The sequence below is a fragment of the Artibeus jamaicensis genome, unplaced genomic scaffold (assembly GCF_021234435.1).
Source record: "Artibeus jamaicensis isolate MK-2021 breed Jamaican fruit bat unplaced genomic scaffold, CSHL_Jam_final scaffold_1964, whole genome shotgun sequence".
Lineage (NCBI taxonomy): Eukaryota > Metazoa > Chordata > Mammalia > Chiroptera > Phyllostomidae > Artibeus > Artibeus jamaicensis.
In genome coordinates, this window is record NW_026522030.1 from 21,452,707 (window position 1) to 21,464,855 (window position 12,149).

Consider the following 12,149-nt stretch of genomic DNA (forward strand, 5'->3'; position numbering starts at 1 on the left):
GCCCACGTTAGATTCATACTGCATGGTGTTTAACATACCCTTTTCCGGCCGAATGTCCTCATTGGCAGTAAACCTAATACCTTTCCCATCATGCACTGAGTGAGTACAGGAAAGTCAAGAGGTAGTAGCAGCAGTAAGACAGAGAAAGAAGAATCAGTTAGTAGTCTAAGGAGTTAACAGCCATTCACAGCAGCTCTACATATTCTGAGGGAGCGCAGAGATGGGGTAAGGTGGAGAGAGAAGTCAAAACGCTGGGGTCAGTGCCTGAATACTCCAAACTAGACACGGGTCGAAGATCAATCTGATCATGGACAGAAGCAGTAGAACATACAGAGAGTGAAGGTATCTGAGACCAGTGGAGCACAACAGAGAAAGGTATTAAACTCGAATTCCCTACACCCTTAAATAATAAAGCAATGGGTAGAAAAAAACACACACACAAACTTGGATCTTCCCTGCAGTCTCCACTCCTGCTCTTACCTTGTATCTGCCCATCCCAGTCTCTACCCATCTATTTAGCTTAAAGCCCAATGTGTCTAAAAAGTCTTTCTGGATTCACTCAGATCCTTCTCTGTTATAGGCCTGTTATAGGCCTTTATATGTACTCGGCTCTGTAAAAGTTTTCTCTGTCCCCTTGAGCAAGGCCCATAACTTCTTTTCTTCAATCCTCACCCAAGGATATATTTTTCATTGATTTCAGAAACAGAAGAAGGGAGAGAGAGGCATTGATCAGCTGCTTCCCATACATGCCCCGACCTGGCTTGAATCTGCAACCTAGGTATGTGCTCTCACTGGGAATCGAACCTGCAACCTTTTGGTATATGAGATGATGCTCCAACCAACTAAGCCACCCAGCCAGGGCATGGCTCTTAATTACTCTTGCTCTCTCTTCCTCCCACCCTGGACTTGAAATAAGAACAGCTGTGGAGAACAGCAGCGGTGCACACATATCTTTTCACCTTCCATCAAGTCTGGCCTAACTGCTTAGATCCCTCTTGCCTTTCAGGTCGGCTCTGTACTCCAGACCCACAGTTTGTTTGGTAAGGCCGAAGCCTTCCCACTCTCTTCTCCCCCAGCTTCACTCCCCCAGGAAGGATGCTTAGGTTCCCTGGAACCAACAGTATCATATGCACCTGAAGGTCCTTCCTGGGAGGACCCTCTCCAGGATCAGAGTCAGAATGTAACTGTGTATGCAAATGTGTTTTGTTACAGATAGGCCAGACAGATAGGCCTGTTTGGAGGCAGGGAGGGGTTCTGAGGACTGGAAGCCACTGGGAGAAGACCAGCTGCCTGGGTCTCCTGTGCATTAGCAACACCCATGAGGCTAGAACTCGGCTACACATGAGCTCTGCACCCTTCCTTCAACTGCTCCCATGTTTTGCCCCTCTTCTCGTCCATGCTGGAGAACCTGCTAAGTCATTTGCTTCTATCCTCAAGACAACTTCCAACTAAGCTTCCCAAAGCTATGAGTCGTCATGAGTGTCTCGACCACTCATTCTCCAAGCTCCTCACAGGTTTTTTCCTATCAGGCAGTATGTGCTACTTGCACACTACATGCCCTCGCCAATGTCTGGGGGAAAAAATCCTCAGGCACATTTCCCAGGTCCCGTGACTCTCCTGTCTGGTATGGGTATGGGGTGGGGGGGTAAGGATTGGGGTCCCTCAAGAAATCCTGGGGTCTGAGTGTGAATGGATCTCTGAAGAAGCACCTGGATCCTCCCTGAAGGCTAGAGGACACTGACTCCCGAGGGCAGAGATGTGTCAGCAAAGGGAGGTGGTGCCCCAAAGCCCTTAGGCCTTACCCTGGGCAGTCTGTGAGCGCACGAAGGTCTTAATAAGTGTGTCCGTGGTCTGCGTGTACAGAGACAGGGCATAGCGCAGGGACTGCAGATCTGGGCTCTTCTCCAGGAAGGTTTTCTTCAGCCCATTGCCTCCTGCATGAAAATATTGCTGAAAGACAAAAGAGTAGTTGCTGCTGCCTCGTCCACACACACAGAGGAAGCTCCCCACCACTGCCCTCAGAGGAATGATATCTGAGCGGAGGCTCAGTGAAAATGCCGCAGAGGATGGTAAGGACCGGAAGTCATTCAACAAACAACAGGATCAGGAATACCACAAGGAGCCGGGTCACAGTCCCTCAGGTGAACAGTATTATCTGGGTATCTGGAAGGAGGGGTAGGGGATGGCCATGCTACTGGATTGTTGTGCTTGAAGAACAGATCTAGCTGGACAGGCAAGGATAAGGGATAGAAGCATTTTGGGCAGAGCAGCCAGAAGTGCTCTTTTACCCCTCTGAGCCCTTAGAGAACATTACACCTATAACATACCTCTCCCCAGTGCCCTGAATCACAGGTCTTATGTACCTGCCTTCTTACCTACTAGACCAGATTATAACCACCTTGAGGTAGGAACCATGTCTAGTTCTCTCTGTGTCCTTCATAGTATTTAGTACCTAGTGCATGTTGCCTCATCGAATAAATAAACAGGTAGTAGAAAAAAATCCTGTGAAAAATGAATGACTTGATATTTATGTGAAAGAGAGAAATGCCAGCCAGATCTGGGGAATTAGGACCTGGAAGATTAATTCCCAGTGGAAAGTATTCAGGAACGGCAATGAAGAACTAAGTGAACTGGATGTGTGTGACTCAGAACCCAGGAATGAGTGAGTATTTTAGGTCCGTGGTGAGTTGCCTGAGACTACATAGGAGCTGTGTTTTTGGTTGCTCCCCAAAAGGAATATAGACATAGCAGAGAAACAGACAGACATAAAAAGCACTCTCTTCTGATGTGAGGTGGCAAGAGCCCGAGGGACATGTAGTCTGGCAGAGGGAAATGCCAAGGCTAAGCAGGTGTGGTAGTAAGACTGCCTGGAGGCGTCTCCACCTTGATGGTGTCCAGGGCAAGGTCGAGGATGGCACACTGCTTTGGAGTAAGACTCCGTGTTTCCTCTCGCACCATGTGGTCCTGGAATCACAGAGAAAGCAACAGCGTCATGACGGCTGGGGGTTGTCATGAAAACCTTGCTCCTACCTGCCAGCCCAGAGCTACATGTTCCTCTCCTTTCCCTCCTTGTCAGTCTCCAATGCTCAAATTTCCTTCCCTCCAAACAACCCCCTCCCCACTGGCCTCAGAAGGACCCCACACATCTAGAGTACCTTGAGTTTGGAAAGATGGCTCAGCTCCTTGGCTGCTGTGAAGATCAGCTGGGTGCCCTGGGCAGAGAGGGAACCAGTCAAAAGCAGAGGACTCCAGACTGGATCAGCAAGTATGAAGTGAAGTAAGGGACACAGCGAGAAGAAGTTGAAGGGAACTGTTCTTACCGTCTGGTCAGTGAGTGGGGGCAGAACAATCATCCTTTCCATTGTGTTCATCACCACCCGCCAGAGCTCCTTCAGTACACGCTTCAGGACCGTCTTCTCACACACCGTGGCAAAGAGGGTGAGGCTGCAGGCCCAGGCAACAGGTAAGGCCAGGTGGGTGAGTGTGAACCCCCCTCCCCAAGAGGCTCCTCTGATTGCCCCTGCTTTGCTTCTCCCAGAGGACAGTCCCAAGTACTGTACTCACTTGCCATCCAGGAAGTCCATGAGAGGTCGGAGCACGCTATCTGCATCCTGAGCCACTGAGGCCCTGGCATTGGGGGATGCATTCCCTGGGCCCCGCACCTGGCCCAGGATGTCAGCCATTTGTCTAATGCACTCATCAATCCGCACCTGGAAACTACACATGTGCCCAGAATACAACCCTCTCCTTCCCAAACACACACCGTTCCTGGAGCAGCACCAGCTATTCGATCCTACTCCAGAATGCTCATGGTGCAGCTTCAGCAGAGAGGGCCAACGGGAGGAGAGGGAAGAGCCGCACACCTGCAGCTGGATGGATGGGTGTGGGGCAGGGGCCTTGGGACTGGCCAGGGGCCACATCTCGCTCTGAGGGCTGTTTTGGGGCCACTAACCTGTTTCCAAACACTGTGCTGAGCTCATCCAGAACTGTGTTCAGTTTCACCTGCAGCTCCTTCAGACTGTCTGAGGCTTCGGGGTCCAACTGTATCCACAAGAGCTTTGCTAAGCTGGTTCTCTCACTCTTTTCTCCCCCTCTTGGCTCCACTCCTCCCTCACAGGGCCTTTACCCCAATGCCTACTCAAATGTCTCAGCTCAAGCCAGCCTGGACCCAAAACTAACTTCCAGGCCTACACCCAGCCAGGAGACGGCAGACTTCCGCGGTTGGGAAACTCCAGAATAAAGGAAACGTGCAGCAACCCCAAACCCTGAGACCTACCTCCTTGCCTCCCATGGCCTCAAACATTTTCTCCAGCTGGACCCTCAGTTGCTGCATGTTGTTCATCAGGATGCAGGGCTGGGGGACAGATGGAGCTGCTGAGTCTGGCTCCTTTCAGCGTGGGACCCATCAGCATAGGGTTCCTCCCTCTCTCACGCTACTCCAAAAGCCACAGGGAATTTACAACAGGTCATTACATGTATCTTTCCCTAAGCATTGAGATCGGGAACCAACTCAGACAATTCTTCATGAATGAAGACTAGAAGCAAATGTTTCTGTATCTAAGCTAGGTGGTGGGCCCCAAGTGTTCATGGTGTTATCCTTTATAACTCTTTGACTATCTCATAATTTTTTTTTAATTTAGAAAAAGACTAACAAAAGTCTAGCTTAGTAGGGAATACAGTATTACACAGAGGCTCAGAGGAACTCCTAGCCAAGTTCTTACTACTCTGTGGCACAATCTCAAGTGAGGCTCTGGTGGGAATGGGAAGTCGGGAGCATCATCTCCACCCTCAGTTGTAAGGAGAGCTTCCAAAGGAAGGATTCAAGTGTCTTGTAATCCATTCTCCAAGGTCCCAGGGCCTGACCCTCACCATTTTCTCCTTTGTGCAGTAAGCTGGGAAGTTCTTTGATAAGATGTCTGCATACTGCATCAGCACCTTCCCGATGGTCTGAGAAAAGAGGAAAAAAGGACAGGAGAGGGAACCCTTAGCTCTCCCCCTAAGGATCTTGCCTGAGAAGTCACACCTCCCATCCTAGAACGCAGAGGTAAAGGGGAATCTCACAGGAAGGACAAAGCTCCCTCTCAACCCCAGAACGGCGATGAGGCAAACCCACCTGTCCATCCCAGACATACCACAAAGGTTTGAACTCAGACTTATGACTAGGCTGTCAGTGTGGTGGTAGTAAGGGGAGAGGGGAGGGAGGGTCGTGGTCACCTTAGCAAACCTCCTCATGTACTGGGCAAGGATGCTGGGGTCTGGGCATTCCAGCTTTCGGATGATCTCAAAGCTCTGGTTGAGCTGTGTGAAGACGTCCACCACAGAGCAGGAAAAGAGTGCGTGCTCTGATGTCTGCTGGAACTGAGGAAGGCCACATATACAGGTCAGCATCTTCAGCCACGACTTCTTTCCAAGTTCATAGAGTTCATTCAACAGAGCTCTGCCCAGCAGGAGTGGCTCAGTAGCCCTCAATAGCATTTCTCATGGGCTTCACAGGCAGGAAGAGCCAATCTGTCTAGAGCCCAGGAACGTCTGCTGACAGCTGACTGCTGCTCTCAGCCCTGTGCAGCCAAGCCCCTGACTTACCCCATCCTTCTTATCTCGTTCCAGGGCCCCACGCAGAAATTCCAGAGATACATCCTCATTCTCATCCAGCCATTGCAGGACAAATTGCTCAAACCACCTGCAGCCAGGTGAGAGAACTGGGGGTTGGAGCGAGTTGCTGGCATATGCCATGTGCCTGACATCCCCCCAGGCAGGGGTCTTCCAGAAGGTAGGACATGGTTTGACACTTCCCTCTTTCTATAGCAGCGCCCAGAACAGGTGGGCTCAAGACTGGCTTGATGAACCAAATTGAGGATACCGGTGTCCTCCCCCCACATAAGCCAGAGGGACCATCTTCCTTCCCTTCCCTCCATAGTGCCCACTTGATGACTCACGCTGGGTACTCAGGCACCTGCCCCTGGAAGGCAGGCAGATCCCACACATATTCGTTATGGAGCCACTTCACCTTGAAGTGTAGGTTCATGTAGTCAGCACTCTTACACAGCCGGTTTTTCTCATGCTCTAGTGGAAGGGAAGGAGGCTGGGTCAGGGTTTTGCAGTAGAGGCTCTGGTTCTTGTGTTTTCCCAAAGCAGCAGATCCAGTCTTATTAAAGGGTGACTCCCAACCACCCCCTCACAGCCATTCCCCCTCCACCAGTGAGTGCTCTGCTCTCTAAGATCCTGGCCTATATCTTCCTTTAGAGACTAAGCCAGACTCCCAGGTAAGGCCTATAGTCTAACTGCTCTGGCTTTTGGAAGTGCCAAGTGAGGTGCTGGCCTCTGGTAAAGAAGACGAGAAAGGGATATGGATGCTAATGCTGAGTGGTGGGGAGATAGCCCAGGACTGGAGAGGGATGACAGTTTTCCAGGGCTTTTCTAATCCTAGTAGCTTAAATGCAAGCTTAAAAATGCAAAGATGAGCAGTTGTACATGATACATATGGGTCAATGACAACACACAGAGACGGAAAAAACCAAAGTGGACCCGACCTGCCAGAGATTGCAGTTGAGCAACCACGGTGCAGCAGAATGTTCATGTAAACCGAAGGGCCCCAGAGCAGGGCTGGGACACCGAAAATGAACTCTCAAAGTCTGCAGATAAGAACAGTCAGTCTGGAAACCATGGAAACACAGCCAGATGAAAGGACCATCACATTTCAGAAAATGAGATGCTCATTACAGACTTGAAAGGTCTATAATCTCCAGCTGAGTCTCCATGGCCTTCTGGAAAATCTAGGACAAAGAGCATACACAGCTTTCCCAGAGTCTGGAGCACTGACCATAAACATGGGTTTTCATTCTCTACCCCCTTTATAGATGAAGCTTTAATTTTAATAATTAAAGCCAATTGTGTGTGCTTACATATAATATAATGTGAAATCAAGCAAATGGCGGAGAGTACTGAGCAACAGAGAAGGGAAGGCCATTGTCCCTGGGAACTCTATTGCTCAACTGCAAGTTGCCATGGACAATGCTTTTCCAGGTCAAGGTGGAACACACAGTCTGGGGCAGCTGGCCCTTCTGCACTAGTGCAGCAGACACTCAGGGAGGATATGAAAGCCTGGGATGCAGCCTCAAAGGGCTCTGGGACCCAGGAATTTCATCTCCAGGCACTGCAGGCGGCACCATCTCAATCTGAAGTTGCATTTGCAACTAGTTTCTTCTATGAAGCAATGAGCAAGAGAAAAGGAAAAGGTATAAAACTAGAGGTAAAGGGACAACCAAAAGTTCTTACCACCCAGAAAGAGGACTTTTCGTATACGAATGACAGTGGATGCTTGTGGCAGGGCAAAGATACCAATGAACAATTAAGGGAGTGAAAAAACTGGGACATCAGAGAACCCCTCTCAGGGCTTGCCCCTTCTCTTCCACCCGACTACCCTGCAGTCCTTAACTAGTCCAAGAGCTTAGGGAAAAAAATGGTACCCTCAGGAGGGTCCTCCCCCTTTCCTGTTCAGCAACCCACTGGAAGGGGAGGGGAGGCAGTGTTGCTCATCATTCTAGAGCTCCCTAACTGCTTTCTTCTAGGGGACTTTAATTACCGTATTTACATATGATTCTCACTTTCTCTTGTCAAACCATTATCTGTCCCAAACCCCAGTTTCTACATTAACTTGTGTAGTGAAAAAACACTGGTCACACTTGAAACTATTCTCACAAACTCTGACCAGCATGGCTCAGTGGGTTGGGCATTGTAGTGCACACCAAGAAGTTGCTGGTTTAATTGCTGGTCAGGAGACATGCCTGGGTTGTGGGCCAGGACCCTGGTTGGCTGTAGGCAGCAGGCAACCAATCAATGTCTCTCTCCCTCTATTAATCCCTCCCTTCCCCTCTCTCTGAAACAAATACATAAAAACAAACAAACAAACAAACAAACAAACAAAAAACCCACGACCCTATTCTATCAAGTGCATGGAGCCATACCCTGGCAGAGTTGCTTGGGATTGTTGAGGGGTGGTGTAGGGGGTGGGGGGCAGGGTGTAGTTAATCTGTTGAAAAGTGCAATCATGCCTGATTTCCAAATTCCTCCTCTATTTGTCTTTCATCCTTGGGGAGTTCTTTCAACCATGGTTTCAACTATCTGGATTGCTGATCATCTTCCTCAAATCTCTCTCTGTTTTGGGTAAGGTCTGTGTATGACTCTGATGGAACATCTCACTTTGCCCAGGTTTAACTCTAATCCTCATCTTGCACCATCTTAACAGCTCCAGCTGAAGCTGAGCAGCACATACACACTAATCATACCCTCTTGTTCAAAGCTCAGAATCATCATCAAGTCCTCCTCCTTCCCCTTTATTCACATCCAGTTAAATCACCAATCCCAGTTGATTTCACCAGAACTACTCTGGAATCTGTCCATTTCTTTCTACTCACAGTATCACCTAAATCTCATTATCGTCATCTCTAACCTGGATCACCACTGCCCTCCCTCCCCACTGGCTAAATCCTACAATCTTTCAGGTTTCAGTTTGTGCATCACCACCTCCAGGAAGCCTTTCCAGGTCTGGGTTACATGGTTCTCTTCTTAGCACCCTAGGCTTATTCCTTTTGCGGCCCTTACAACTTTGAGTTGTAACCACCAACTTATGTCTGTTATCTAGACCAGTCTGTGAGCTTGTCAAGGGCAGGGCCTGTGTTGCATTCGTCTCACTGGGGCCCCAGTAACGAGCACCGTGCCTGACAGAGGAAGTAGTCAGTGAATACCTAGTGAATGGGGTGGGGATTCACTCAAAGGAGCATAAAGAAACTTTGCTGTATGTTTTAATTGTGATAGTAGTACGCAAGTGTGTTTATTAGTCAAAACTCATCAAATTGTACTCTTACAATATTTTTACTATATTGTATATAAATTATTATGCCTCAATAAAGTTCACTTAAAAATATCAGGTGACACTCAAAGTCAACATGTTATTTTATCATCCAGGTCTCCAAACTTTTCCTCTTCTCTTGCCCTTCACATTCCTGAGAACCACTAAGTCCTGGACAACTTCCTTCCAACGTCTATCAAAGCCCATTCTTCCCTCTCCACTTCTCTCCCCTCAGACTAAATTATTACAACATTATCTGTTCTCCCTGCTTCTGGTCTTTCCCTGTTCCAACCACTCTCATTTTCCAAATGCTACTTTGTTCACATTGCATCTCTGCTCTTGTGCCTGTAATGGTTTCTTATTGTCCTTAACATCTACGATTAAGTGCTGGGCAAATGGCAGGCAGTATGCCAATAGGTTACACGCATCTGAGTTACTTTCCCAGCTCAGTGAAACAGATGCTGTGATCACTCCCATTTTTCTGACGAGGAAATGGGAGCTCACAAAAACGCAGCAGCTGAGTCTAAGATCACACTTGCAGTGGGTGGTGAAACTGAGATGTGAAACTAGGTCAACATTACTTTCTCTTTGGGCGGTTTTCAACCCTTTTGTTTGTTGTAAACATTAGCAGAACAGAACTCCCATTTCAAAAGAAATCTCACCTAGAACCCCATGTAAGGCAGGGAAAGGCAGAGCTGACTTAGCTGGTACCAGGTAAAAGGCCTGATGCCCAGCTTCCCAGGTTCCCCTTCTCACTTAGCTCCTGAGACAGCTGTTTGAAACCTCTGCCCCTCCCTCACGCTCTCTGTCTTGTGGTATTCACTCTTCAAAGGTATTTATCTCCTCCCCCCCCCCCCCCCGCCCAAATCCACTGTCAAGAATTGGGACCATTAGGCTCTCCAAGTGCTACCAGGAAGAGAGAGACAAGTGACCTCCTCACTGGCTGGACAGGCTAAGGAAGGCATGGGCTACAGCCCCAGGCTTGACCCAGCGTGGGCAGGAGGCAGCCACTCTGGGGCGGAATGACAGAAAGTGTGTGCAGTCTGTGCTGTCTCAAACTTTACAAGATCTTCATGTTTCATTCAGTCTCAAAACTAAATGCTTCTACAGAGAACAGATTGGTGGTTTTCAAAGGCAGGGGGTGGGCAAAATAGGTAAATGGAGTCAAAAGTACAAACTTGCAGTTAGAAAATATAAATAATATAAAATGTGTAGACCAAAGTGGAAAAAGAATAAAAGAATAAGCTGAATGAACAAGATGGATAACAATTTATCTGTGGCTTTGCTCTACAGGGGAAGTGAGAGACGTATCTTCTAGCTTTGGCACACCAATCCAGAACAGCTTTCAAGGAAAGCCAGGCCAGGCAGTCCCCACTGTGAGGAAATAATTATGTATTTAAGAGTCTGTGATTCTTTAACACTGTAAAGGTAAGTTTCACAAGACTCCAGGGAGCAGGCCACTTGTGAACACACGATGGGAGGAGTTGATTTCTGGGCTGGGAAAGTCCTAAACAGGCATTTGCTCTAAAGCTGGAGGGAGGAACCTACATCCACACAGCCATTTCCGTTACTCTTTTGGCTGAAGCTTTGCCCACCCAAGACCTCCTGAGACGTATCCTCCACTATGCCTGGAATCTCTAATTTCTCACTGTACCATTCACCTTGAACCTGCAGTTGTCTGAGAGAAGAAAGAGACAGCGAGCCAGGTGCTTGGACAAGGGGCTGGCGACCCAATGCCTTGGGTATTCCCTTACCCTCCAGTGCGTATTTCATGTCTTGGGCAAAAAGTTGCCACATCACCTCTGCGCTGACTTTTCCCACGTTCAACTCCTGAGGAAACCTGGATGATGGAAAAAGCCATATCAGGAAATAAGGCAAGAACCATTTAATTTGATTTATTCCGAGGCTGACATGCCTAGTTCTTGGAGGTCATATTGAAGAGGAGAAGACTGGGAAACATGGGTAGGCTCAATCTGAAGAAAGGGGGCTCAGGAGCCAGTGGTAGGACAAGTAGGGGCAGACAGTCCCCTCAGGCAAAGTGGGCCCAGGGAAAGGATGCCCAAAAGTCAGGGAAGTGAGGCCAAAAGGAGGAGAGTTGAGGCTGGGAGGCAGGCCCAGACTAAGTAGACTGGAGGAGAAAGGGTAAAGACGTGGCCTGTAAGGTCGCCCACTTAGTTCACAGCGGACAGACACATACACACATGGTCTCTGGATCCCCCGGGACTTCTACTCCCAGAGGCCTGTCACTCCAGGGAGGCTGGTGCAGTCTGGGCAGGGCCCCCCATTATGTCTCCACACCTGTCTCCAGAAACAGCTACCCAGACAGATACAAGGGACAGAGGGACAGATGGACGGACAGGAGGAGGAGATGGCACTGCAAACATACAGAGATAGGAAAGAAAGAGGCTGTTAGACAGATGGACAAACCAACCACCAACCAGACAGGGCCAAGTGGGGCAATACTCACTGGTTCAGAACGAGTGTGTAGGAATTCTTATCTTCTTCTATGATTGACACAATGAGTGTGATGAGTTTGGGCCAGAAATCCAGGTTTCGAATGCTAGGCCCTTGTTCCTCTACAGGTAGTTCCTGCTTCTTGTTCCAGAGGAGAAGAAAGTTAAGAGACAGTGAGTCAGAGCAGAATGTGAAGAGTGTCTCTAATCTTCTTTCTCTCCCTTCCCCAAGCTCCTACCTCTAGAGTCAGGTACCCTTCCTAGAAACTGTCTTCCGCAAGAGCACCCCTGTTATGTCAGAGGTGACTGACTATTGGGAGGTCTTTGGACACAAAGAGTTCACACTGAGTTCTCTGCCCAGCTCCAGGGCACCGATCTGATAAGTTTAGTCAGTCTTAGAGACATAAAGATGCCTGACCCCACTTCCTCAGAAGCTATGCGTATGTGACTCCTTGACTGGAGTAAGCAGCCTCTCCAGCCTCACTAAGTAGGTCTAGTTCCATGTGACCCACACTAGCAGCCCTCCTCTGATGCCCCCCTGCACCCCCACATACATATCCTAGCTCTGAGAAGCTACTTCGAGTTCGGCGGGAGCTACTGAACAGAGCTAGCATGCAGGCTGGCCCAGCCTTCAACAGTTTAGGACTTCTCTTAACACCTGAAATGGCATTAGGGGAGAGAACTGCATGTAGGAAATTATTTGCCTAGCTGGACAAGAAAAGGCCCTGGGGACCCACTGGGGAAAGGAGAGTCTCTTTAGTAAATGGTGTTGGGAAAACTTTTGGATATTCACATGCAAAAGAATGAAATTGGATCCCTATCTTACATCACCCCAAAATTAACTCAAC

The 12,149-nt window shown here is 48.8% G+C and overlaps 1 protein-coding gene across 9 annotated transcripts in view; it reads right to left on the bottom strand.

The window, feature by feature from the left end:
* The window catches only part of UNC13B (unc-13 homolog B), a 210,726-nt gene that overhangs the window by 2,972 nt on the left and 195,605 nt on the right, over window positions 1-12,149 (bottom strand). For 3 of the 9 annotated variants that reach the window (XM_053656261.1, XM_037144453.2, XM_053656258.1), the window contains 13 exons: window positions 11,316-11,443; window positions 10,603-10,688; window positions 5,937-6,063; window positions 5,584-5,680; window positions 5,215-5,358; window positions 4,870-4,947; window positions 4,277-4,354; window positions 3,953-4,041; window positions 3,565-3,717; window positions 3,321-3,444; window positions 3,156-3,212; window positions 2,884-2,964; window positions 1,803-1,950 (listed from right to left, as the gene is read on the bottom strand). In XM_053656261.1, coding sequence (XP_053512236.1) covers window positions 1,803-1,950; window positions 2,884-2,964; window positions 3,156-3,212; window positions 3,321-3,444; window positions 3,565-3,717; window positions 3,953-4,041; window positions 4,277-4,354; window positions 4,870-4,947; window positions 5,215-5,358; window positions 5,584-5,680; window positions 5,937-6,063; window positions 10,603-10,688; window positions 11,316-11,443 — 1,390 coding nt within the window. Of the gene's footprint in view, window positions 1-38; window positions 96-1,802; window positions 1,951-2,883; window positions 2,965-3,155; window positions 3,445-3,564; window positions 3,718-3,952; window positions 4,042-4,276; window positions 4,355-4,869; window positions 4,948-5,214; window positions 5,359-5,583; window positions 5,681-5,936; window positions 6,064-10,602; window positions 10,689-11,315; window positions 11,444-12,149 lie in introns of all 9 variants that reach the window. The other 6 variants (XM_053656259.1, XM_053656260.1, XM_037144451.2 and 3 more) reach the window with 5 other exon arrangements.